The 27,894-nt window shown below is 36.8% G+C and overlaps 1 protein-coding gene across 8 annotated transcripts in view; it reads right to left on the bottom strand.

Annotated features, from left to right (window-relative positions):
- The window catches only part of RAD51B (RAD51 paralog B), a 734,863-nt gene that overhangs the window by 666,158 nt on the left and 40,811 nt on the right, over positions 1–27,894 (bottom strand). For all 8 annotated transcript variants that reach the window (XM_061429216.1, XM_061429215.1, XM_061429213.1 and 5 more), the window contains 2 exons: positions 25,103–25,222; positions 23,231–23,414 (listed from right to left, as the gene is read on the bottom strand). In XM_061429216.1, coding sequence (XP_061285200.1) covers positions 23,231–23,414; positions 25,103–25,222 — 304 coding nt within the window. The remainder of the gene's footprint in view (positions 1–23,230; positions 23,415–25,102; positions 25,223–27,894) is intronic.

The raw sequence follows: 27,894 nt of genomic DNA, 5'->3' as shown, positions 1-27,894 counted from the left end.
ATCTAACTACTTACAAAATAAAAAAGAAATGTCTTTCTGGCCTCCATGGACCTCCTTAATATAGTTGTTACCTCCCCTTTAACTAATTTCCAACCCTCAATAAAAACTCAAAGTAAGCTGATTATAGAAGTTCAAAAAAAAAAACTTAACCTTTTTGGCTTTGATGTATTTGCTCATTCCACCTGTAATACTTGAATTGCTTCCCTAATTCTATCTGTCCAAATCGTACTTATCTAGCCCAAGATCCATGTCTCCCTTTAAGTCAGCCCTAACAAGCTCTCCAGGTGATCTCTATGCACACTCAGTATTGACAACGAGGAGATTTCAAGATCATGAAAACCTAGGGACTTTCCTGGCAGTCCAGTGGCTAAGCCTCTGTGCTCCCAATGCAGGGGCCTGGGTTTGATCCCTGGTCAGGAAACTAGATCCCACATGCCACAACTAAGAGTTTGCATGCCGCAACTAAGACCTGGCATAGCCAAATAAATAAATTACAACAACAAAAAAATGGAAACCTCTCTACAGCAATTTTAAATAAATAGGCAATTATTTGCCTCACATTGGAAAAGACCCTGATGCTGGTAAAGATTGAAGGCAGGAGGAAAAGGGGACAACAGAGGATGAGATGGCTGGATGGTATCACCAACTCGATGGACATGAGTTTGAGCAAGCTCGGGAGTTGGTGATGGACAGGGAAGCCTGGCATGCTGCAGTCCATGGGGTCGCAAAGAGTCGTATATGACTGAGCAACTGAACTGACTGAAGAAAAAGTCTGAAAGCAGATAGTCCAGGGTTGACATCCAATGATGTTAACATCCTTAGAATACTGGTTTCTCACATCATAAGCACAAGATGGTTGCTGCTCCTTTAAGGCAGGAAAAAGGGACAAGTAACAAAGAACCATGCAGAAACATCACTTCTCTTTTATCTGGAAAGTATTATAAAAGCTTTCTTATAAGCTTCCCCTCAATAGGTTGTGGCAAACTTTATTTTTCAAAGATAGCCACACCAACAAACTCACCCCAGCCCACATGATCTTTTTACAATGTGATAGGTACTTCTTCAACTGAGAGGTCATATTTTCTCCCTTTGAATCTGGGAAGGGGGACTTTTTGACCAACAGAGTACAGCAGAAGTGATGCTATGTGACTTCTGAGGCAACATCATAAAAAGAATACAGCTTCCATCTGGGGCTCTCTCTTTTGGGAAACTCTTAGAGCCCAGAAACCACGCTGAGACCACGTGTGAATGTTCTAGCTGGGTCCCCAGCAGACATAAGCATTAACCGTCAAACAGTACAAAGGGGCCTTTTCATACAATTCCAGCCTCCAGTCTTGGAGTCTTCTAGCTACAGCTAGAAGTTTTAAGTTGTTTTAAGTCACTACATTCTGGAAGAGTTTATTAAGCACAATCGAGAATTAAAACTGCTATGATTGGCCAAAACTAACTCACGTGACCACCTTCACCTGCAAAGAACCTGGGAAATGAGGGAACATGATGGCCATGAACTTAACTAAGGTGCCCTGAAGAAGGAAATGGCAGCCCACTCCAGTGTTCTTGCCTGGAAAATCCTACGGACAGAGGAAGCTGGTGGGCTACAGTCCATGGGGTCACAAAGAGTCAGACACGACTGAGTGACTGACACTAACACTAAGTAAGGTGAGGACACTGCCACCTTAATCGGGGTCTATTAACAATGGGAGATGGAAATGAGGACTAGATAGGCAACTAACAGTATCTGCCACAACCACTTGGTTAACACTCATTACCTACTACCTTATATCACATTGATCTTTTCTCACATATATGTCTTACATCCACTAGTAAAATATGAGCCTTGAAGGCAAAGATTATTTCATTACAAAATGCCTTAAATGGTAACTACCTTAAAACTATTAGCTATTTAAATTCTGAAGGGAAATATTTATATCATACTTAGTAAGAACTTCTAGGTCCCAGAAACTGTGAGGTTCTGAAACAAATGCACAGAAAACATTTAATAATTTTTTCTTCAGCTTTTTTCTGAGAAAATGATGGTGCAACTGAAAGATGAAATAAGCTTTGATAATGCCCTGCAGTATACAGACAAATATCAACTGATCCCAGAGTTAGACTGAGTCATCAGAATGGTGTCTGGAAATCCTGCACAAAGCTGACCAGTACAGGCACTAGTCCAGCCCTTTATAAACACTGGTGCAGGCTAATTAACAATTGCAGGGTACTTTGTAAACACAAAGGGCTAACTGTTTATTTTTAAATAATCACAGTGATTTAGCAGTAAATGATAAACTTACTGTTAGTGCAATGGGAATCTTGTTGTACTTTCTAGAAATGACACTAGTTCACAAGTACTCCTGATCACTCATAATTTTACTGATCATCTATCTCTATTTCTTTAAATAGCAGATGCTTTACTGTCTGAGCCACCAGGGAAATCCAAATAATAATAGTAATATAGAAATCAGATGTTATTGAAATTTAACTTAAAATCAATCTTAACACTAATCAGAAAACATTCTAAAACTTCTATTTTAGCTAAACAGAAATGTGTTATCTGAATTTTAAAAACTCTGGTTTATCATTCAAATGACTAAAACTGAAAACAGCCACTTCAGTTGGTTATGCAAATATCAATTAATACCCACACAGTACTTTAGAATTTAGTCCTTTCATAGATAGATAGATCTTCTTTAAAAATTACTACATATGAAAGTGGTTTGTTAACTGTAAAAATCTCTATAAAAGTAATTTAGCAATCTGTATTAGCAATAAATATTACTAATAATATGAATACTATTTGTATTAGTAATAATATTACTATTATGAGTAACAATAACATTAAGGCTTATGAGAAGGAATTTATATGCCCTTTCTATAGATGAGGATACTGAGGCTCCGGAAGGAGAACTGATTGGACCATAATCACACAGTTGGTTGAAATATACTTGGTACTTAAACTCGTATCTTCAGACTTGAAATTCTGGGGTACTTTCTACTACATCATCCTGTTTGTATAAAATGTTTACTCTTCAAAACATGATTGACTCCCAAAGATGGGGTAAGAAATGTGAAAGGAGAGGTCTACTGTTGAACACTGAAGTGTCATTTCTAAGGCTCTAGAGCAAACCATGAAGGAAATGGCAACCCACTCCAGTGCCCTGGCCTGGAAAATCCCATGGATGGAGGAGCCTGGTTGGCTGCAGTCCATGGGGTCGCTAAAAGTCAGACACGACTGAGCGACTTCACTTTCACTTTTCACTTTCCCGAATTGGAGAAGGAAATGGCAACCCACTGCAGTGTTCTTGCCTGGAGAATCCCATGGACGGAGAAGCCTGGTAGGCTGCAGTCCATGGGGTCACACGGAGTTGGACACGACTGAAGCAACTTAGCAGCAGCAGCAGCAGCAGAGCAAACCAATCTCATGTCATTGGACAACCTGGTAAACTAAGCTAAAGATCATAAAGAAGAACAAAAGAGAGATTCACTGCAATATAGTCTAGGAAATGAAACCAACTGCAATAACTTTAAACTAGGAGCATTAAAAAAAAAGCTTCACATTATAACATTTTCAGTATTTCTTTAAAATATGGCACCTTGGTCATCATAACTACAAACATGGCTTTATTTCAGTTCAAGTCAAAACTGTCCCTCCCTCAAATATATATATTAAAGATCCTTTGAGTACCAATGCTTATAAAAACTACCTTAAGTTGTAAGTTCCTAGGAACTTTTAATTAAATCACGAACACCCAATTTTACCAGATACATCTGGCAATGCCATGAAACTGAAATATCTCCCGTACAGTCACAGCACGTATTAAGTCTTCATTAAACCTCAGAGCAAAATCTTAGGAGGTTGTCTGTACTTCAGATGTTCCCTAAGAGAGGTCTAAAGTACAAGTGTCTAGAAATTATTTTCCTAAGATAGCATACCTAACACAGGATTTAGGCTAAGATTCGCCAATTCTAGCTGGAAAATATAGAAACCCAACAAGTCTGCACATTCACTAGCAGATAAAAGGGATTAATTATACCCTTAACATACAAGTATGATTTATATGCAGGTGGAAAAGCAACCAAGCTGTAACTGTTCAAATATTTCTCTTACTTGAAATACCAATACAGCTAACATAGAAGCACATCTACCATTACACTTCCAAACAACAATCAAAGCATTAAGTGAAGTGTGAAATCTTCCACTGAAAAAGCTTTGGAAGAAAGAATTCTGAGTACTGAACAGCTTTTAAGGGGACTTCCCTGGTGGTGCCGTGGATAAGAATTTGCCTGCCAAAGCAGGGGACACTGACGGGCTCAACCCCTGGTCAGGGAAGATTCCACATGCTGCAGAGCAACTAAGCCCGTACTGCTGTAACTACTGAGGTCATGCTCTGGAGCCCACGAGCGGCAATTACTGAGCCCACGTGCCACAACTACTGAAGCCCGAGTGCCTAGAGCCTGTACACCACAACTACCGAGCCCATGTGCTGCAACTGCTGAAGCCTGCACGCCTAGAGCCTGTGCTCTACAAGAGAAAACTGCGGCAATGAGAAGCTTGAGTACCACAAGGAAGAGTAGCCTCTGCTCACTGCAACTAGAAAAAACCCATGCAAAGCAATGAAGACCCAGTACAGCCAAAAATAAATAAATAAAACTTTCTTCTTTTTTTTTTAAGTGAGGGAGCAGAATAATTTTGACTAGTGCTTTAAGAAACAATGTGCTCCACTGTGAATAAAAAATATGTGTATTGGAATCAAACAGATCTGAGTTCAAATTCTACCCCTTTCGCTCACGAGCCATGTGATTCTGGGAAAGTTAAAATCTTTAATGCTTACAAGACTCAATTTGTTCAACTATAAAACAAGAATAATATAACCTGCTTCATAAAATTATTTAAAGTATTAGATGAAAAATGTTTAAAATGTACTCATTACAATACCTCGAACAAAAACTTAAGTGCTCAGTAAGGTCCAGCTATTTATAATTAACAGTCTTTCAAGATGACAAACTACAAAGTCAACAACTACTTACTTCTGCCAGTAAAACAATTAACACAAACTCTGAAATACTAAATAAGGGGTCCTTGATCTTAAAAGGGATTTCAAAACCCAAACATCTATGATCAAAATTTAATTTTAGAAGCCGCTTAAGTTTTTCAAACCACTAGTGGTAAGGAGCCCTTGTTCTCTTTCTATCCACATACATTTTTCTCTCCCGTAACAATCAAAACAGTCTTAAGAATTAAAGAGCCATCAACTAATTTAATGTTTTACTTCATTTTTGGCCATGCCATGCTGCTTGTGAGATCTTATTAATAATAGTTCCCCAACCAGGGATCAAACCTAGGGCCCCAGCAGTAAGAACGCTGAGTCATAACCACTGGACCATCAGAGAATTCCTTAATGTCTTACTTTTAATAAGACATTTCCCAGCAGAGACGAATCCACATTAAGAGAATCAAAACAAATAGGAAAATGTGAAATTGAAATATTTCAATATCAAGGATAAACAAAAGATTAAAAAGGGGGAAGGAAAAACTGCTCAAATAAGAAACATCTAACTTTCAATAGTCTCTATTATAAATTATTTTAATTGTATTGGAAGGGAAATAAAACCTTTAAACTACAGCTGTTACATGTTTACACAGACTCAAGTATTTGGAAACTTTTCTTAAATCTTGGACAGTTAATTAAATGCCTACTTTAATTCTTGCACTCAATAAAGGAAAAAATTCTAACTGCCATGATTAAAATTGTTTTCTGTTTTAAGGCAAAACTTTGCCTAGGACTTCAAACTTTATTAAAATTATAAGTTATCTGAGAAATAAATTTATTTGACTTAATAAACTGATGGAAAACAGAAATTATAAAACTGGAAGCTTCCAGAAAGAAGTCAAAATTTACAATGTCAAAGAATTAAGCTCAAAAAAATACAAAATTTTTTTTAAAATATGAAGATTTTAAATACACTTTTTAAAAAGTGTAAAACTAAAACACTAACAACATGTCAATATGTATGCACTTGGAAGATAAGTGTAATTAACTCAACAGATATACTGAAGAAAGACAAAGAACATACAACAGTATGAACCAAAGAAATAATTTTTGTCTTTGAAAAACACAAGATAGTATGCTCTGACCAACCTCTCATAGAGCCAAGACTGTATTTCAAAGTCTTCATCTGAATTTAATTAAACAGTGAGCTGTTTGTTGATTCCGTGAAACTCAAGATCCAATTTATCTACAATGCTTTCCTCTGATAAGTTAAAAATCTTAAAATAGAGCATTATCCGATATTGTTAAGCTTCCAAACAAGGCATTATAGTAATAATGTATCAGAGCACTAATGTTAAATTCCCACTTTGATGATCACAACTCTTTGTATAAAATCTTGATCAATGATGTCTGACAGAAGTTCTTCCATCATATTAAATTAAAGGTACAGAACTAGCAAATCATGAGCAAATCAATTTTAAAGAAGGAAAGGGGTTGGCAAAAGACATCAAAGTTTAGTTTCCAAGTATCTTTTCACTTTTTATAATGAATGTTAGAAGGTTTTCCCTTTAAGTATTGTAAGACATGAAGTAGACAATTAAATATGCATTTCATAAATTGCATGACTAGAAAAAGTGATACAATCATTCTAAAAATATACATAGGACACTAATCAACAGGGATACTATTCTATATAGGCAGCTCTGGAGTATACCTATAATATAGCTCTGTTTTCAGGAAGCTTCCTAATATAACCAAGGAGCCCAGACATGGACACACAAAAATTTAAATAATACTGCAAAGCAATAAATGATTAAAGTTCTAATTTAGAAGTCAAGACCATGTATACTACAAAGAAGACAGAACTGATGGAGATTAAAACCTGCGCGTAGAATTAACTGGTACTTAAAAATCAAGTGGTACAAAACTCTCAGGAAAAAGAGAAAACGTGAGAGCTCAGACAACAAAGAAGAGTAAAGTTTAGAAAGGAGAGATGAAGGACATCCACAGCTGGAATAAACATAAGGTGACCAGGGACAGACCAGCAGCCAGAACCAAAGAGAAAAGGCAGGAGAAGTAAGCTAGAACCATGTGGAAGCAAACTTTGAATATCAGATCAGGAACTTAGAATGAATTATTCAACATATACCAATTAGAGCAATTATTCTGTGTCATGTACCCCAATTCGAGATGCAAAGGATACAAGTGTGAACAAAACAGAGAAGTTCTCTACCCTCATAGTGATGATAGTCTAGTAGCTTATTCTATAAAAAAAAATATGGTGCCATGCAATTCTTCAGAGCAGAGGATGTGATCAGAGATATACTCTGGGATATTATGCAGCAGTAATAGGTACTTGGGTGGAAAAGCAACAGAACAATTAAGACACTGTAATAATAATCCAGGAGAGAAGATATAAGTGACAGTATTCAATTCTGCCAATACTTCTTGAGCAGTCTTAGATAAAACACCTCATTTCTCTGCATCCCTGTTCTCACTTGAGAATTGAAGTTTGCCATTCAGCTACAACCTTAAGATCCTCAACTGGAAAATTCTACAAGCACATCAAAGTGCTGCCTAATAAATGTAAAGTAACACTAAAATCTAACAGCTACAACTTGCTTTCTTTCATCTCTAACTTTTTCTTACCAACTCAACTTTGGCATTATACTTCATCAGTTTAACCACTATCTGTCTCCAAAAGCACACTCTTTGAAAGAGAATGGACCATCAGGGTCAAGATCAGATGAGACAGAATTTAGCTAGAGCCTATGAAGATCTATGATGAAAGCCTCTTGATGAAAGTGAAAGAGAAGAGTGAAAAAGCTGGCTTAAAACTCAACATTCAAAAAATGAAAAAAAAAAAAAAGAAGATCATGGCATCCGGTCCCATCACTTTATGGCAAATAGATGGGGAAACAATGGAAATAGTGAAAGACTTTGTTTTCTTGGACTCCAAAATCACCGCAGATGTAACTGCAGCCATGAAATTAAAAGACGCTTGCTCCTTGGAAGAAAAGCTATGACAAACCTAGACAGCATATTAAAAAGCTGAGATATTACTTTGCCTACAAAGGTCCATCTACTCAAAGCTATCATTTTTCTAGTAGTCATGTATGAATATGAGAGTTGGACCATAAAGCTGAAAGCAGAAAAACTGATGCTTTTGACTGTGGTGTTGGAGAAGACTCTTGAGAGCCCCTTGGACTGCAAGGAGATCCAACCAGTCAATCCTAAAGGAAATCAGTCCTGAATATTCATTAGAAGGACTGATGCTGAAGATGAAGCTTCAATACTCTGGCCACCCAATGCAAAGTGCTACTCATTAGAAAAGACCCTGATGCTGGGAAAGATTGAAGGCAGGAGGAGAAGAGGACAGAGGACAAGATGTTTGGATGGCATCACAGAGTCAATGGACGTGAGTCTGAGTAAGCTCCAGGAGATGGTGAAGGACAGGGAAGCCTGGCGTGTTACAGTCCATGGGGTGGCAAAGAGTCGGACATGACTGAGCAACTGAACAACAAAAATGAAGATCTATGCCACCTCTCTTTATTTCTCTGTGTGTAATCTGTAGTTCCAAGTAAAGGACAGAGAAGAGAGTACACCAAGGCATTTACTTATCTGTTAAAAAAAGAATAGTAGACAAGGTACTTATTTCATTCTCCATTATACTATGGTATTTGTCTTCTACAAATAACTTATTTATATAAGTCTTAAGGGCAAAGACTATGTTTTATTCATCATTATGATCTCATAGTGCCTAGCACAGAGTTTTGTACACACTGCTGAGGATCGAATTAGGACTTTTCTGAGATCCAAAGAATAAGTGAGTAAACCAGGTATAGGAGAGTCAGACGGTAACAGCAACCATCAGCAAAATATCTGGAAGGGGATACAGCAGTAAGACATTTTTCCTTCTGAAGAGCTTGCAGACTTCTAAGGAAAAAAAAAATAGGAGGCGAGAGATAAAATATACCAAGCATGTGGAATGACGTAACTACTAAAATTAATAATTAATGGCTACCTCTTATTGAATGTATCAAACACTGCACAAAGAACAGTACAGACATTATCTTATTTAATCCCCACACCCCCATAAGTCGGATATTATTGTCCCCATTTTTTCAAATGGGAAACTAAGAGTTGGAACTAGGAACTTACTCAAGGTCATAAAACCAGCAAACAGTGAAGCTATGATTCAAATCAATACCTAACTCCAAAGCCAGTACTGTTAACCACCTGGAACCAGGGTAGATAGCATTGAAGTTGCTGGGAATTAATCTGATGATGGTACTTAGTATATACTGGAAATGGAGCCAAATTAGCTGAAAGATGAAGAGTAGCATCTAAATTGAAGTGGTATTAGGTAACACCTACAGGACCAGATGACTAAATGGAAGACATTCAGTGATTAAAACATAAGCCCTCTTCCAACACCCACTTTCCTTCTCCAGATTCAACCAACAGAGTTTCTTAATGAGTTTCCAGAGCCAATTTACACATATAAAAGCACCCAACCCACTCTGTTCTTTTTAATTTTTTATTTAAAAATAATTTTAGATTCATCCAATAAATAGTTGCAAAAAGAAATACAGAGAGTTCTTACATGCTCTTCACCCAGCTTCTCCTAATGTTGACATCTTTTATAAATAATCTTATACATTGATCAAAACCAATAAATTAAGGCTGATGAAATACTAATAACTAAATTTTGTCAGTTTTGAACAATTAAATTAAGTTGCCATAAAAGTCCTAAACATTCTTGTACCTATCTACTAATGTCCCTCTGTGTCAGGGGTCTCTAAGACCACTTTCTGGCTCAATGATTCACTGAAAGGACTCCTAGGACTCAGAAAAGCTTTTACATTCAGTTATGGTTTAGTACAGCAAAAAGGTACAGTCTGATATAAGCAAAAAGAAAAGGAGCATGAATAAAGTCCAGGAGAAACCAGGTACAAGCTTCCAGGTGTCATCCCACAGTGGAGTTGCATGGACGTGTTTAATTCTCCCAGAATTTATACGTGACAACACATGTGAAAAGTAAAGTCAACCAAGAGAGCTTGCCCAAGCTCTGGTGTTCAGAGTTTTTATTAGGGGTCAGTCACACAACACGCAGAGCCTGCATGACTGACATGAGCTACTGAGATTCCAGTCCCCTGGTAGCTCAGTTAGTAAGGAATCTGCCTGCAATGCAGGAGATCTGGGTTCAAATCTTGGACCAGGAAGATCCCCTGGAGAAGGAAATGGCAACTCAATCCAGTATTCTTGCCTGGAAAACCATATGGACAGAGGAGCCTAGTAGGCTAGAGTCCATAGGGTCACAAGAATCAGACATGACTTAGCGACTAAACACCAGAGCAACGTTAAGTGTTCACCATAAATCACACTGTTTGCATAAACCATCTGATTCAACTGGTATTATGTGGTCCAAGGCATCCAGCATACAAAAACACTCTTAAGAATGTTCCAAAGGCTCTGAGTTCATTTCCCAGGAGCTGGTAGTCCTAAAAACCAGACTTTCTTGGGGGCATGCTAGGTCTCAGCAACCCACCCCAGCTGAGTTAACCTTTCCCTATACAACTTATGAATACATTTTTGGGTTATCTCCTTCATTTTAACAACAGCACAGTATTCCATTGTATGGGTATTCTGCCACTAATTTAGCCAATCACCCCACACTCATTCACCTTAAGTTGTTCCTAGCTTTTTGCTCTAGTCAACAATAAAAACAAAGTTTTATAAATTATAAAGAGCCACACAAAGGAAGAATATAATTTTTCCAGAATTATTATCAGTTAGTAATGAAATAAAATAAAGACTTAGTCCGGACTGTTAGTTTCAGCCACCAAAATGAATATAGGGTACCGTTAAGGATACTCTGACTTCAAATGTGAGTTAGCAAACACAACGTACTTGTGAAAAAAGAAAGAAAAATGTAAAAGACTTTTCTTATCTCATAGAATTCCCATAGTGTTTGCTTTCAGTAATTAAGATGAAAGTAATCACACCAAAAATTGTATCATTTCTGAAAAATCATATAATAACATTATACAAGAATAAAATATAACTATAGAGTTTTGATGGCTTACTTACATGTATCTAGAGTCCAGGATTTCAACTTCGCAATTAGAGAAACTTCATTACAAAATGCTTTATGAAAATGCAAGTCCTGAATTTTTACATTTATGATAAAAATGTCAAAACTGGGTTCATATGTACCTTTTCCCTCTATTTCACGTCATAAACATTGTATTATAGTTTTGCAATTAACAAAACCTTAATTATTTTAAATGCATTGACCTAGCTTCATATTTTTTTAATTTTCAATATTTATTAATATCTAAAATAAGGTATAATCCTATAAGATTAAATCTATCTTGTATGACGAACAGCTAAAAATAAAGAAGAAGAAATTCTGGCCCATATGAATTTACCATGAAACTGAGAAAAATGTTTTTATACTTTTGTCAAATAATAATGAAAAGTTTAACCTTATAATATTTGCCTCACTAAACACAATTTCAATTTGTTAATTATTTTAAACTCTTATGTCCTTAAAACATGAAAATAGGAAATACACGTTTTAATTCATTTTTCTAAACAGCTTTAAATATTTTATGAGCATTAATATTTCAAAAGAAATCATGCAACACATTAGACCAATGCATTTTCTCAAAAAACACATAATCAAGAATACACAGATGGCAACAACAGAAAAACCTGTCAAAACCACATTTTGGTAAAATAATTTGGATTTTAACAACTTTTAATGAAAAAAAGACTTTTCCTTCTTAGAACCTTTAAATAGTACATTCTAATTTTTCTTGAAATACCACATCTCTAAATTCTGATAACTAGTACTAGTTCTCTTTCACTAGAAAACATTTGCACAATATCAAGCAAGGAAGGTAAAAGAAAAGAGAGGGGAAAGAGACAAGAAACTTCAATGCTACTCATAGATCAACACTAAAATTAACTTGAATTCTCTGAAACATGAAAAATTGCTATCGGCATTTTGTGCATTTTTTGCATTTTAAGGGCCTGTTTAAGACACTTTTGAAGCATTTTCAAAGAAGCACCACCATCATTCTGTAGAGCTCAGAAAAGAGACTCCTACTGTAAGAAAAAAATTTAAGAACTGGCACCCCAAAGACCTTGCATTGTACCCACTCATCTGTCTTCTCTTATGCTAAAAATAGAATAAGTCAAGTCACCTCTCAGAATCAGTGTCATCTATAAAATGAAAATGATTTTAAAGGTCTTTTCTGGCAAAAAAAAAAACAAAAAACCCTCATTATTTTAATCTAATACATAATTAACAATATATCTAAACTATTTTGTATGGCAATTAGAAATCAATGATAACAAGCAACCATAACCAACATTTATTTTATAGAGGTAATATTTAAATTCTTTTATGTTATTTTCATCAATTATCTATAAACAATTATAGAGCTTACTGTTTCTTCCAATACTGGCATAGACACACTTTAAAAAGACAAAGGTTTTCTATAATAGAAAATAATCTGAATCACTTTGCAGTGCACTTGAAACTAACAAAACATTGTAAATTGACTATACTTCAATTAAAAAGACAAAGGTTTTGCATCTTACATCCCAAGAGCAAAGTATCTTTTAAACTTCCCCCAAAAAATTCAGAAAAAAAATTCTGCAAAACTTGTACAAATGTTTCTCAAACTATAGTCAGTGAACATATTCAAAGATTTATAAATTGTTTCTGAGAATTTTTAAATTTTATGTTTCCATTTCAATGATGGCCTCAAAATCTGTATTAGTATAGGCATTTTATAATTGAAAACTGACACCAGATGTTAATGTGTATTTTCAGTCAAGTGATGCCAAGCGGCACAACTTTCATTGTCAGAGTCTAATAGACAGCATATTAAAAAGCAGAGACATTACTTTGTCAACAAAGGTCCGTCTAGTCAAGCCTATGATTTTTCTAGTAGTCATGTATGGATGTGAGAGTTGGACTATAAAGAAAGCTGAGCACAGAAGAATTGATGCTTTTGAACTGTGGTGTTGGAGAAGACTCTTGAGAGTCCCTTGGACTGCAAGGAAATCCAACCAGTCCATCCTAGAGGAGGTCAGTCCTGGGTATTCACTGGAAGGACTAATGTTGAAGCTGAAACTCCAATACTTTGGCCACCTGATGTGAAGAGCTGACTCATTTGAAAAGACCCTGATGCTGGGAAAGACTGAGGGCAGGAGGAGAAGGGGACGACAGAGGATGAGATGGTTGGATGGCATCACCGTCTCGATGGACATGGGTTTGGGTGGACTCCGGTAGCTGGTGATGGACAGGGAGGCCTGGTGTGCTGCGGTTCACGGGGTCACAAACAGTCAGACATGACTGAGCAACTGGACTGAACTGAACTGAACTGAATGATAAAAAGTAATGGCAGAATTCAAATGTAAAGGCATTCATGCCCAGGTGAAGACCAATTGATGTCATCCTTCCCAAAGAGAAAAAGATTTTACAGTAGTTCAAAGTTGAGGCATCACGTGAACTACAGTAAATACACACACACACACACACACACTCACTCACACACACACATAATTCAAAAGAAGCTATACCGTAAGTTAGTATATTTATATTCCAAGTAATAGTTTAATTTAACAAATTATCATCTATAATATTAGAATAATTAATTTGAATAGTATTGTGTTATTTATAAATACAACCCACTTTTATGGTTTCGTAAGTATGGTTTAAAACGAAGAGTTATTAACTACTTTTTGGTAAAGAACCTGCCTGCCAATGCTGGAAACATAAGAGACTCGGGTTCAATCCCTGTGTTGGAAAGATGCCCTGGAGGAGGAAATGGCAACCCACTGCAGTATTCTTGCCTGGAAAATCCCATGGAAAGAAGAGCCTAGCAGGCTATATAGTCCATAGGGTCACAAAGAGTCAGACATGACTGAAGTTACTTAGCACATAATTCTATATACTTCTATGATATTATAATAATCCTGAAGTCAGAAATGGAGGTTAATGATAGTATTACTTGCATTTAAGAGGGGTCAATGCCTTACACTAGTTCAAGAAAACCCTGCTTTATGAGGAGACTGCTCTCTGACCCTTCCTCTAAAATCCTCATCCTACTGGTAGCACCAGCCTTGAGTCCTGAGGCTAAGGAGCAAAGGGAAAGGGGCAGATCAGGGGATGGCAAACTAAGGCCTGTGACCCTCCATCTGGTTTTGTAAACGAATCGTACTGAACTGCAACCTTACCCATTTGTTTACAAATTGTTTAAGGCTCCTTTATGCTATGGCTGATTGAGTAGTTGCCACAGAGACTGTAAGGCCCATAAAACTTAAAATATTACTATCTGGCTCTTTATAGAAAAGATTTGCTGACCTTTGGCCAGTGAGCTAATAGGGCAAAACGAGAATGCGATCACTGGCATTTGAAAGTCCTGAAGCAAACAAGTGGGAAACAAAGCATTACTGTTTCTAGAAGAGAGATAAGACAATAAGATTCTCTGATTTATAAAATGAAGATGTTAAATATTAGACATAAGGGCCCCTTACAGCTTTTTTTTTTTTTTAACTTGTTAAGCTGTATTTGAAGCTCTGTGATAAATAAATTGAATTTAAAAGAACAACTAGTTACTACTATAACCCAGACCTGTCTGGGCTGTTTCTGGTGTTTGGTGATTATGAATTAAACCACTAAAAATATTTTCAGATTTTTGCACTGATATATATCATTTATTTGGGTAAAGAGAATACCTAAGAGAAAGACTGCTGGGTCATATGGTTAAAGCAGATGTTTATAAGAAACTGTTTTCCATGGTGGCGATACTATTAATAGCATTTCCATCAGTACGTAGGAGAATTCAAGGTGCTCTGTATGCTCATATCTTTGTCCGTATTCGGTAATGTCAAGATTTTTGTTTTTGTTTTTTGAAGTATTTTAACAGGTATATAGTAGTACTGCATTGTGATTTTAATTTGCATTTCTTAATGACTAATGATTTTGAGCATATTTTCTCATGCTTATTTGTCATCTGTATATCTTCCTTACTGAAGTGCTTATTCAAATATTTTGCCCATTTTTTTGTCCATTTTTAAAATTAGATTGTTAGAGTTTTCATAGTTCCTTATATTTCTAGTTACCAAGTCCTTTAACATGTGATTATCTCATATTAATCATATTAATCATAATAAATATTATCTCAGTCTGTGGCTTATTTTTTCATTTTCTGAAATGTCTTCAAAGAATAGAAATGTTAATATTTTATATTTTATGTTTTTTTATGTCATTTAAGAAAACTTTGCCTGGCCCCAGGCCACAAAGATTTTCTCCCATGTTTTTTTTTTTTCCTAGAAGTTTTATAGTTTTAGGTTTTATGTTATGGTGTATGATTCATTTTGAGTTGAGTTTCTACAATAGTGAAAGGAATTAGTTTATTTGTTGTTTTTTACATACGGATATCCACTTTCATGCATTGGAGAAAGAAATGGCAACCCACTCCAGTGTTCTTGCCTGGAGAATCCCAGGGACTGGGGAGCCTGATGGGCTGCCATCTATGGGGTCGCACAGAGTCGGACACGACTGAAGTGACTTAGCAGCAGCAGCAGCAGCATCCACTGGTTCTAGCATCATTTGTTGACAAACTATTCCTTTTCCATTGACTTCTCTTAGCATCTTTGTTCAAAACTAACTGCAATCTGTGGATTTATTTCTTCACTCTCTATTCTGTTCCATTGATCTGGTGTCAATCCTATCACCAGTACAATGTTGTCTTAATTATTATGGCTTTCTAGTAGCTCTTAAAATCAGGGAGTGCAAGTCTTCTAACTACACTTTCTTTTTCATAAATTGCTCTAGCTTTTCTTAATCTTTTTCTTTCCTACATAGATTTCACAGTCAGATTATTGACTTCTACCCAAAAGCCTACTGGGATCTACAGGATTGTGTATTGAATATACAGAGCAATTTGGAGAGAATTAACATTGTGACACTTCTGAGTCTTGAGTATATGAGCATGGTATATTTTCATTTATTTAGGTCTACTTTGATTCTCTCATCAATGTTTTATAGCTTTCAGCATATAAATCTTACATATATTTTGCTACATTTATCACCAAATATTTCATGGTTTAAGATTCTCTTATTAATGGTATAGGTTGTAAGTTTTGATTTCCAATTGTCCATCACTAGCTTACAGAAAAACAATTAATGCCTATACTCTGTAATCTTACTAAAATCACTCGTTAAATCTAGTAGCTTTTTTGGGTAAAATCTTTGGGGTTTTCTACCAAATATATCATACTGTCTATGAGTAAAGATAGTCTTATTTCTTCTAATCTAAATACACTTAAATTCTTTTTCTTGCCATATCACACTGGCTAGATTCAACAATACACTGCTAATTAGAAATTGCAAGAATAGACCATCTTTGCCTTATTCCCAATCTTAGGAATAAAGAAGTCAGTATTTCACGGCTGCTGCTGCTGCTAAATTGCTTTAGTTGTTTCCTACTCTGTGCGACCCCATAGATGGCAGCCCACCAGACTCCTCTGTCCCTGGGATTCTCCAGGCAAAAATACTGGAGTGGGTTGCCATTTCCTTCTCCCAGTATTTCACTGCTGCTGCTGCTAAGTCACTTCAGTCGTGTCCAACTCTGTGCGACCCCATAGACAGCAGCCCACCAGACTCCCCTGTCCCTGGGATTCTCCAGGCAAGAACACTGGAGTGGGCTGCCATTTCCTTCTCCGATGCATGAAAGTGAAAAGTGAAAGTGAGGTCGCTCAGTTGTGCGCCACTCTTAGTGAACCATGGACTGCAGCCTACCAGGCTCCTCCATCCATGGGATTTTCCAGGCAAGAGTACTGGAGTGGGTTGCCATTGCCTTTCACTATTAAGTATTAAATCCTTTATCAGGTTTAGAAAGTTCCCTTCTACTCTGGGTTTCCTCAGAGTTTTCATCATAAATAGTTAATAGATTTTGTCAATGATTTTTTCTTTCTACATCTACTGAACTGATCTTTTTTATTTATCTGTTGCTGTGGTAAATTTTACATCTTAATGTTGCATTCAAAATCAGCCTAGCAATCCTGAAATAAGCTCTGCTGGGTCATGATGTATTCACTCTTTTTATTTATTGCTGAATTTACTTTGTTAATATTTTTAAGGATTTGTATATTTATGTTCGTGAGAAACATCAGTCTGTGTTGTTTGTGTAGAACTGATATTATTTCACTCTTAAATGTTTGATAGATTTTACCAGTGAATTTTACCTAGAATTTTCTCCATGGGATTTTGTTTATTAATTTATATAATTTTTAATTCAAGGATAATTGCTTTACAGAATTTTGTTGTTTTCTGTCAAACCTCAACATGAATCAGCCGTAGGTATACATATGTCCCCTCCCTCTTGAATCTCCTTCCCATCTCCCTCCCCATCCCACCCCTCTAGGTTGATACAGAGCCCCTGTTTGGGTTCCCAGAGACATACAGCAAATTCCCATTGGCTCTCTATTTTACATATGGTAATGTAAGTTTACATGTTACTCTCTCCATACATCACACCCTCTCCTCTCCTCTCCCCATGTCCGTAAGTCTGTTCTCTGTGTCTGTTTCTCCACTGCTACCCTGCAGATAAATTCTTGGTATCATCTTTCTAAATTCTATATATATGCATTAGTATACGATATTTATCTTTCTCCTTCTGACTTATTTCACTCTGTATAATAGGCTCTAGGTTCATCCACTTCATTAGAACTGACTCATATGTTCCTTTTATGGCTGAGTAATATTTCATTGTGTATATGTACCACAATTTCTTTATCCATTCATCTGTCAGTGGACATCTACGTTGCTTCCATGTTCTAGCTACAGTAAACAGTGCTACAGTGAACATTGGGGTACATGTGTCTTTTTCAATTTTGCTTTCCTCAGAGTATATGCCTAGGAGTGGGATTGTTGGGTCATGTGGTGGTTTTATTCCTAGTTTTTTAAGGAATGTCCCTACCGTCTTCCATAGTGGCTGTATCAATTTACATTCCCACCAACACTGCAAGAGGTTTCTCTTTTCTCCACACCCTCTCCAGCATTTATTGTTTGTAGACTTTTTGATGATGGCCATTCTGACCCATGTGAGGTGATATCTCATTGCAGTTTTGCTTTGCATTTCTCTAATAACGAGCGATGTCGAGCATCTTTTCATGTGTTTGCTAGCCATCTGTATGTCTTCTTTGGAGAAATGTCTATTCAGGTCTTTTTCCCACTTTTTGATTAGGTTGTTTGTTTTTCTGGTATTGAGTTGTACAAGCTGCTTGTACATTTTTGGAATTAATCCTTTAGTTAGTTGTTTCATTTGCTACTATTTTCTCCCATTCTGAGGGTTGTCTTTTCACTTTGTTTATAGTTTCCTTTGCTGTGCAAAAGTTTTTAAGTTTAATTAGGTCCCACTTGTATATTTTTGGTTTTATTTCTATTACTCTAGGTGGTGGGTCATAGAGGATCTTGCTTTCATTTATGTCGTTGAGTGTCCTGCCTATGTTTTCCTCTAAGAGTTTTATAGTTTACGGTCTTACATTTAGGTCTTTAACCGATTTTGAGTTTATCTTTGTGTATGGTGTTAGGAAGTGTTCTGATTTCCTCCTTTTACATGTAGCTGTCTCTTCATGGGATTTTTAACTACAAATTCAATTTCTGTTCTTTTTAATAATTTTGTTTACTTCCTTATTTTTGGCTGTGCCGGATTTCTGTTGCTGCATGGGCTTCTCTCTAACTGCAGCAAGCAGGGGCTGCTCTCTAGCTACGGCGTGTGTGCTTCTCACTGTGGTGGCTCCCCTTGTTGTGGAGCTGGGTGCTAGGCTGCATGGGCTTCAGTAGCTGCAGCACACAGGTTCAGCAGGGCTCCCAGGCTCTTCAGACCACAGGTTCAACAGCTGGCTTAGTTGCTCTGTAGCAGCATGTGGGATCTTCCCAGATCAGGGGTCAAACCCAAGTCTCCCACGTTGGCAGGTGGGCTCTTTACCACTGAGCCACCAGGGAAGTCCCTTTTAATGGATATGAGACTATCCAGGTTATATGGTTCTTCCTCAGGAAGCTTTGGTAGTTTATAGCTTTCAAAGAATTTATCCATTTCATCACTAAATTTAGTGAAATGAAGTTGATCATAACAATCCCTTATTGTTCATTTAATATCTGAGGACCTCCAGTGATATATAACCTCTTTCATTCCTGATACTGTTAATTTGCTTTTTCTCTCTTTTTTCTCTTGATCAGTCTGGAGAGTCTTATCAACTCTACTAAACTTTTCAAAGAACCAGCTTTTTATTTCACTGATTTTTTTTCTCTATTGTTTCCTATTTTTAATTTCATGAATTTATGCTTTTATCTTATTTCCTTCCTTCTGCTTATTTTGGATTTAATTTTTTTCTACTTTTCACTAGCTTAGATCACTAATTGCTTTAAATAAATATTAAATAAAAATCAAATAATAAATATTAAAATTAAGTAATAAATATTAGTTTAATGTTAAATATTAAAAATTAATATTAAATATTAAATAAGTCTTTCTTTATCAAGTGCTTACAGCAGAAAAAAAAAATTCCCTCCAAGCACTGACTTAGCTGCATCCCACAGATTTTGATACACTGTATTTTCATTTTTACTTATTTCAGAATATTTTCTAAGTTCTTAGAAGATTTATTCTGTGACTCATGAGTTATTTAGAAGTGTTTTTACTTAATTTGCAAATACCTGTGAATTTTCCAGACATGTTTCTGTTTCTAGTTCAATTTTCTTGTGGTCAAAAAACATACTTTGTACTATTTCAATCTTTTAAATATGTTGAGATTTATTTTACGGGACCAAATATAGTCTATCTTGGTGAATATCTCATGTGCACCTGAAAGGAGTATGTATTCTGCAGGCATTTAAGTGGAAAGTTTTATAATCTAATCTAATATTAATTAGATCAAGCTGCTTGATGTTATTCTTCTGACTTTCTATTTATTCCATTAGTTACTGAGAAAGGAAGTTGAAATCTCCATGCACATAGACATGCTTGCATACAAACATACATATGATCATCTTCCATATTCATGGGTTCCAAAACTGAGGAGTCAACCAACCATGGATCAAAAATTCTCACTTAAACAATTTCTGATGCAAAGCCCTGAACTTAACACCCACAGATAAGGAGGCCCGACATTTTACACAAGGGACTTGAACATCTGCAGACTTTGGTATCTGTGGGTGTTCTGGAAGCAAGTTCCTACAGATACTGAGCGACAACTGTACATACCACACACAAACATACACAGTGTGATGATCAAAATGAAATACAAATTATATTTTAAGCTTTTCCCCCACATTTTGAAAGCACTGAAGTTTCACTATAGAGAAATTTTTAAATTCAATGAAGCAATCAACCCACTACCCAAGTTGGTTTGACTCTTTATTCTCATCTGAATGAAAACATACCTAAAGTGTATCAATATGCCAGGTTTCCTGGCCCTATCCACCACCTCAGATCCACAGCTAAACAACAGATTGGAGGGCCTGGCTTTTTGCCCAATCTTCAGAGATCATCATTCACTTTTCACACTTTTACTAAACTGAGATAAAATCTCTTCTAAAATTCCTGGCTTTGTGATACTATCTAGATCTCTAAAGCCTTTTCCAAGCTTAAGAATCTTAAAAACTATTTTTCTTCCTATAAGACACCAGTGTAAACTGAGGGCAGCTCCTATATGATAAGATTCTGCCATCTAAAATTATATTTTATCACTATATAAATAGTAAATAATATTAAAGATAGGATCAAAATAGAATTTAAAGCAAATAATAAAATTTAAGTTCAATATCAATATATACATGATTAAATCAAGCCCAAGAAGTTCACACATTCAGTGTGCCTACTATGTGTTAGGCACTATTCCTGGTACTGAGAATAAAGCCATGAACAAAGAAGACAGAGTCCCTATAACCACACGATGGGCGGTGGGGACACACAGACAATAAACATAAAAAATATATAATGCTAGAGGGTGAAAACTATGATGGAGGAACATAAAGCATAATAAGAGAGAGAGACACAAGTAGTGTGATTAATACTTATATGGTCAGGGAAGTTCTCACTTAACAACACAACAGGAGACAATAAATCATATGGATATAGTGGAGGAATATTTCAGGCTAAGGAACAGCAAACACTTACTGGGACAGGAATGTTTGTGGACATGTTTGAGTAAACACAAACAGGAGACCCCAGTTCGATTCCTGGGATGGGAAGATCCACTGGAGAAGGGATAGGATAAAAAAAGAAAGAAAAAAAAGAAGGGATAGGCTAACCACTCCAGTATTCTTGGACTTCCCTTGTGGCTCAGCTAGTAAAGAATCTACCTGCAATGTGGGAGACCTAGGTTAGATCCCTGGGCTGGAAAGATCCCCTGGAGAAGGGAAAGGCTACCCACTCCAGAATTCTGGCCTGGAGAATTCCACGGGCTGTATAGTCCATGGGGTCGCAAAGAGACGGACGTGACTGAGCAACTTTCACTTTCACTTTGAGTGAATACAAAGAGGCATAAGACTGCTAATTTGAAAGGTACGATGAACCAAAAGACAACACACTTTTTAACGTGTTTTGTTCCATACGAAGCCACCTATTCAAAGTACAGTATAAAAGTTTAAAAGTTTATGGTTTTCCATTTAGACAAGCTAAGTAGGCTAGGAAAAGTCAGACATTTCTTAAAGGAAGTATTTTTCAAAAGCTTTCTAAAACCAACACTGATTTGTCAGAAAAACCAATACCATACTGTGTTATATAAATATATGTTGTATTCTGCATTTACCTCTAAACAGAAAAACAAAGGCAAAGACAGAGGAATGTGGAGATGCTAAGTACCCATTCTTTCCGAAGGCTCTATAAAAACAAACAGAAGCAGAGGCCCTTTCTCACTCAGAAAAGTAACAACCGGAGAAAAACCTGAAATGCATTAGTCTATAATTACAATAGAACAATAACAAATACAACTTTTAAAAAGTGAATTTTCATATTTTACATAAGATTAAATCAGGCAACAGTATGAATTAATGAAATAAACATATACACTTAACTTTTCCACTCAATCAACTCTATAAAATATTTTTTAATTCCCTATTCTCCTTGACCAGGAAATATACAGTTTGAATTTGTCCCTTTATGTAACTGTAACAAAATTTAAAAGATAAACATCATCCAAGATAACTTTTACAGCACTTGCTTCACCAGGAATTATACCATATAATCCAAAATATGAATTTAAAAGCCATTAAAACATGCAGAACTTTCTGAATGCCACATTTTCTCCCTCAACTCCTTGTTTTGGTTTATAAATCTCAAAGGCTATGTGATAGTTTCCACTAATGCTACATATTCCTATGTTACCAAGATCCAAGGTTTTAATTTTCCAAACAAATCTAAAAATTATAAAATCATTACTAAATTTTATCTCAATTTAAGGAATTTTCCTATCTTCTGTTCAGATGACACATGGCTAAAATTTAAAAGCCTGACAGTACTAAATGCTGGCGAGACTTCAGAACAAGTTGTCCTCTCCCACACGCTACTGATGGGAATATAACTTATTGCTCTTGTAGCTTACCCACCACAAACTCTTACAATACATCTCATCTTCAGACTTCCTGGTCCACTATTAAAAGTCATGCCAAAAGTAAGTTTTCAAGTTTTCCTTACTTACACTTTCATTACTATCGCTCCCAATGTTCATACCCTAAGAATCAATCTCTGGCTTTTGAAGCAAACCAATTCCTACAGCATACAAAACAGCACTGAACACAATAACAATATTTAAACCTTAAAAATTTATAAAACTGATGAATACTGTCATTTAAAAAAAGGTATATAGATATGGGCGATTTCATGGAGTTTTAATTCTTATTACTTACCTCAGCATAACAAAAGTAATATAAAAACATCACAAAGAGTAAACAATGAGAGAGAAGAAAAGGACTGACTACAGGAACTTTGGAAAATAATATTTAAATCTGCTCTAGGCTCAAATTATGAAAAAGATAAAACAATCTCAACAGATAAATTTTAGAAGATGGCAGTATTTGCTATAGCAACCAGACTGTGTTATCCTTAAAAAGTCATCTGTTTTATACTTCTTTCTAATTATATTATTTGATATTATAAATTAGTGAACTTCATATAAAAGAAAGGAAAAAAAGAAAAAGAAAAACTTACTGGGATTGAAAATTCCTCAGCCAAATACTTCAAAGAGGCTGCTTCTCTAGCCAAGAACTTGTTCCTTTCTCTCACATTGCCCTGAAGCTGTGTATCAAACTCCTTTCTTACCACAGAAGCAACAGAGTCAATAATCACAAGTTTAACTCCTTTTGAAATAATTTCTTCTTCCAAGGATTCAATCCTGTAAAAGCAGAATATATAAGATAGTGGATGACTTTAAGGTATAATTCTTAAAAATAGAGCACTGCAAAGGTTAACCAACTGTAAAACAACAAATTACTCTTCTCTAAGTTACAGTAGTTAGTGCAGATATTCTCAATAAACATAACTTATTTTCCAGCTCTTCCATACATATTGCATTCTTTTGTAAATAGGCCAAAATATTTTCCTGTAGATTTATTCCTTGGTTTTTTCATGATATTGCTAAAGCTCCAGTTTTAGAGCAAAACCACTTGCAGTGGCTAGTCTCCAAAATGGCCCCCACTTACTCCCATCTCCCGGTATTCACATCCCTATGGAGTCCCCTTCCCAACTGTACCAGGGTTCGTCTGTGGACCAAATGACAAAACGATGGTGCATCATTGCTGAGAGATAGGCTTCCATCTTGGGATCTTTCTCATTTGCCCACTCTCTCTCAGAGCACTTGCTCTGGGGAAGGCAAGATACCACTGTGGACCAGAAATGCTACCTGCCACATGAGTAAACAAATGATGTTGAGGCCATCAAGCCATCAGCTACTGAAGCTGTGCACCATGAGGGAATTCAGGATGGAGAAAAGCAAGATACTGGCTCTAGACAGTTAAGGTGCATAGCAAAGGAATGATTTCAATGAGCCCAGACTCTTGCATCTTCCCACACACAGAAACATGCTAAATTCTTTAACTCAATATGTCTGATCTGGGGACTTCCATTGTGGTCCAGAGGCTAAGACTCCATACTCCCAATGCATGGGGCCCAGGTTCAATCCCTGGTCAGGGAACTAGATCCCACAGGCCACAACTATAGATCCCTTGTGAACCTGCATGTTGCAAGGAAGATCCCATGTGTTGAAACTAGCAACTAAGACCTGCTACAGCCAAACAAATATATATATATTTTTAAAAGATGTCTGGTTTTTCTTTAATTAACAGTAATCTTTTGATATTCTGACTACCTGGTTTTTTGTTGCAGAAACTCCTATATCCTGGTTCCTCCCTTACATCCTTAGAGTAGTCCCTCAGGGCTATCAGAGAGGCTGCCCCCTAAGCTGAAGTCCTCAGTATGACCACTGAATAAAACATAATTCTCAACTTTTAAGTTGTGCACTTTTTTGCATAAACAACATATTGTAAGAAGCCCTATGGAGAGGCTCACATGGTGAGAAATGGAGACCTCTGGCTAGAATCCAGGAAGAAATGGAAGTCTCCCAACAACTACATGAGTGATCCTGGAATTCTCCAAGATCTCCCAGCCTCAAGTGACCCTTGAGATGACTACAGCCCTGCCCAACAGCTTAACTGCAAGTTCTTGAGCAACTTTGAGCCAGAAATACCCAATTAAGCTATTCCCAGATAACTAACCCTCAAAAACTAGGTGACATAAATAGATTATTTTAAGCTGCTAAATTCTGGGGTAATTTGTTAACAGAACAGTAGATATTTAATATACAACTTAATTAGTCAAATCTAAAACATTTTATTCATTTAATTTTTTTTCATTTTTAAAGAAATACTTCAACCAATAGGCTGTGGTAAATAAAGAACACTGAAATGATTTTTCTCTTAATCCTAATATGTAGGGACTTTTTTTCACTCAGAAGCTAAAAACATGAAGAACAAAAGAATAAATCTTCAAACTATTACTAACATGCCAAAATCTAAAACAGCATACCTTTGTAGAACTTCATCACAGCTGAGTTCCCGATAAAGATGAACTTTACTGCTTGTCAAAAGTAATTTTTCTTCAGTGTCAAAATATCTGGGAAAACGAGATTCTGCTATCTCAACTAGTCTGTGAAGGGAAAAAATAGCACAAGCAACAGTAGTTAATATCTTCTGCCATTTGCAGCAACATGGATGGACGTGGAAAGCATTATGCTAAGTGAAATAAGTTAGAGACAAACACTGTATGGTGTCACGTACACGTGGAATCTAAAACATACATAACCATCTGGTGAATACGACAAAAAAGCAGCAGACTCACAGATATGGAGAACAACTATTGGTTACTAGTGGGGAGTGGGGAGGGATAGTACAGGGGTGGAAGAGTTGAAGATACCAACTATTGGGTGTAAGACAGGCTCAAGGATGTATTGTACAATACAGGGAATATACCCAATATTCTGTAATAACTATAAATGGATAGTAACCTTTAAAATTGTAATAAAAATTTTAAATAAGTCAAATTTTAAGGTCACACTCAGTTCAGTTCAGTCGCTCAGTCGTGTCCGACTCTTTGCAATCCCATGAATCGCAGCACGCCAGGCCTCCCTGTCCATCACCAACTCCTGGAGTTCACCCAGACTCACGTCCATTGAGTCAGTGATGCCATCCAGCCATCTCATCGTTTGTCATCCCCTTTTCCTCCTGCCCCCAATCCCTCCCAGCATCAGAGTCTTTTCCAAGGAGTCAACTCTTCGCATGAGGTGGCCAAAGTACTGGAGTTTCAGCTTTAGCATCATTCCTTCCAAAGAAATCCCAGGGCTGATCTCCTTCAGAATGGACTGGCTGGATCTCCTTGCAGTCCAAGGGACTCTCAAGAGTCTTCTCCAACACCACAGTTCAAAAGCATCAATTCTTCTGCGCTCAGCCTTCTTCACAGTCCAACTCTCACATCCATACATGACCACAGGAAAAACCATAGCCTTGACTAGACGAAACTTTGTTGGCAAAGTAATGTCTTTGCTTTTCAATATGCTATCTAGGCTGGTCATAACTTTCCTTCCAAGGAGTAAGCGTCTTTTAATTTCATGGCTGCAGTCACCATCTGCAGTGATTTTGGAGCCCAAAAAAATAAAGTCTGACACTGTCTCCACTGTTTCCCCATCTATTTCCCATGAAGTGATGGGACTGGATGCCATGATCTTCGTTTTCTGAATGTTGAGCTTTAAGCCAACTTTTTCACTCTCCACTTTCACCTTCATCAAGAGGCTTTTTAGTTCCTCTTCACTTTCTGCCACAAGGGTGGTGTCATCTGCATATCTGAGGTTATTGATATTTCTCCCAGCAATCTTGATTCCAGCTTGTGCTTCTTCCAGTCCAGCATTTCTCATGATGTACTCTGCATATAAGTTAAATAAGCAGGGTGACAATATACAGCCTTGACGTACTCGTTTTCCTATTTGGAACCAGTCTGTTGTTCCATGTCCAGTTCTAACTGTTGCTTCCTGACCTCCATACAGATTTCTCAAGAGGCAGATCAGGTGGTCTGGTATTCCCATCTCTTTCAGAATTTTCCACAGTTTATTGTGATCCACACAGTCAAAGGCTTTGGCATAGTCAATAAAGCAGAAATAGATGTTTTCTGGAACTCTCTTGCTTTTTCCATGATCCAGCAGATGTTGGCAATTTGATCTCTGGTTACACTACAAAACCTCTAATGACTTTTATTTAGGAAACTCATAAGCCACAAGTAACACTAGAAAAAAAGTCTTATCAATACAGCAGGTATAAGCAAAATGGCTTTGTATATGATTTTGGAATGGAAGCCCTTCTTTATAATTCCTAAAAGATTACCAGTCAGAGCATGAGCCCAGCAAGGGCTTTCAGATCTCATCTAGTGCTGAGAAAGCAGTATCTCTGAGGTTTAACACAAAAATGTTATTATAAATGACCATCTGACTCCCACCTATAAGATGTGTTTAGTAAATTAAGAAAAGGGCTTTCAATTTCATGAATGAAATATATATTTGAATATTATTCTAATAATCAGGTATCAGTAAATCTCCATGTCTCAGACCAGAAAAATATGATTTATCAATGAAAGCTTAATACATACTAAATAAATGCTATCCAATTGCTCCTTTGTAAACGGGATGCTATTTTCTAAACATACGGATGCTATCCACATTGCCTTTGTGCTTAGTCGTCACGTCTGATTCTTCGAGATCCCATAGACTGTAGCCCCGGAGAAGGCAATGGCACCCCACTCCAGTACTCTTGCCTGGAAAATCCCATGGACGGAGGAGCCTGGAAGGCTGCAGTCCATGGGGTCGCTGAGGGTTGGACACGACTAAGCAACTTTACTTTCACTTTTCACTTTCATGCATTGGAGAAGGAAATGGCAACCCACTCCAGTGTTCTTGCCTGGAGAATCCCAGGGACAGGGGAGCCTGGTGGGCTGCCGTCTATGGGGTCACATAGAGTCGGACATGACTGAAGTGACTTAGCAGCAGCAGCAGACTGTAGCCCACCAGGCTCCTATGTTCGTGGAATTCTTCAGGCAAGAATAATGGAGTGGGTGGCCATTCCCTTCTCCAGGAGTTCTTCCTGACCAAAGGATCAAATACGGATCTCCTGCATTGCAGGCCTATTCTTTATAGTCCGAACCACGAGAGAAGCCCATCATTTCCTTCAGAAAAAAAAAAAAAAAACTATTTTCTAAATACTGAATTCCCACCTCAAAGCTAGATCAAATACATGGGGTAGGCTGAGCATTAGAGGTGACATGTTGAAACAGATGCA

This window comes from Bos javanicus, chromosome 10, assembly GCF_032452875.1.
Source record: "Bos javanicus breed banteng chromosome 10, ARS-OSU_banteng_1.0, whole genome shotgun sequence".
NCBI lineage: Eukaryota > Metazoa > Chordata > Mammalia > Artiodactyla > Bovidae > Bos > Bos javanicus.
This window is presented reverse-complemented; position numbering and strand designations above follow the sequence as displayed.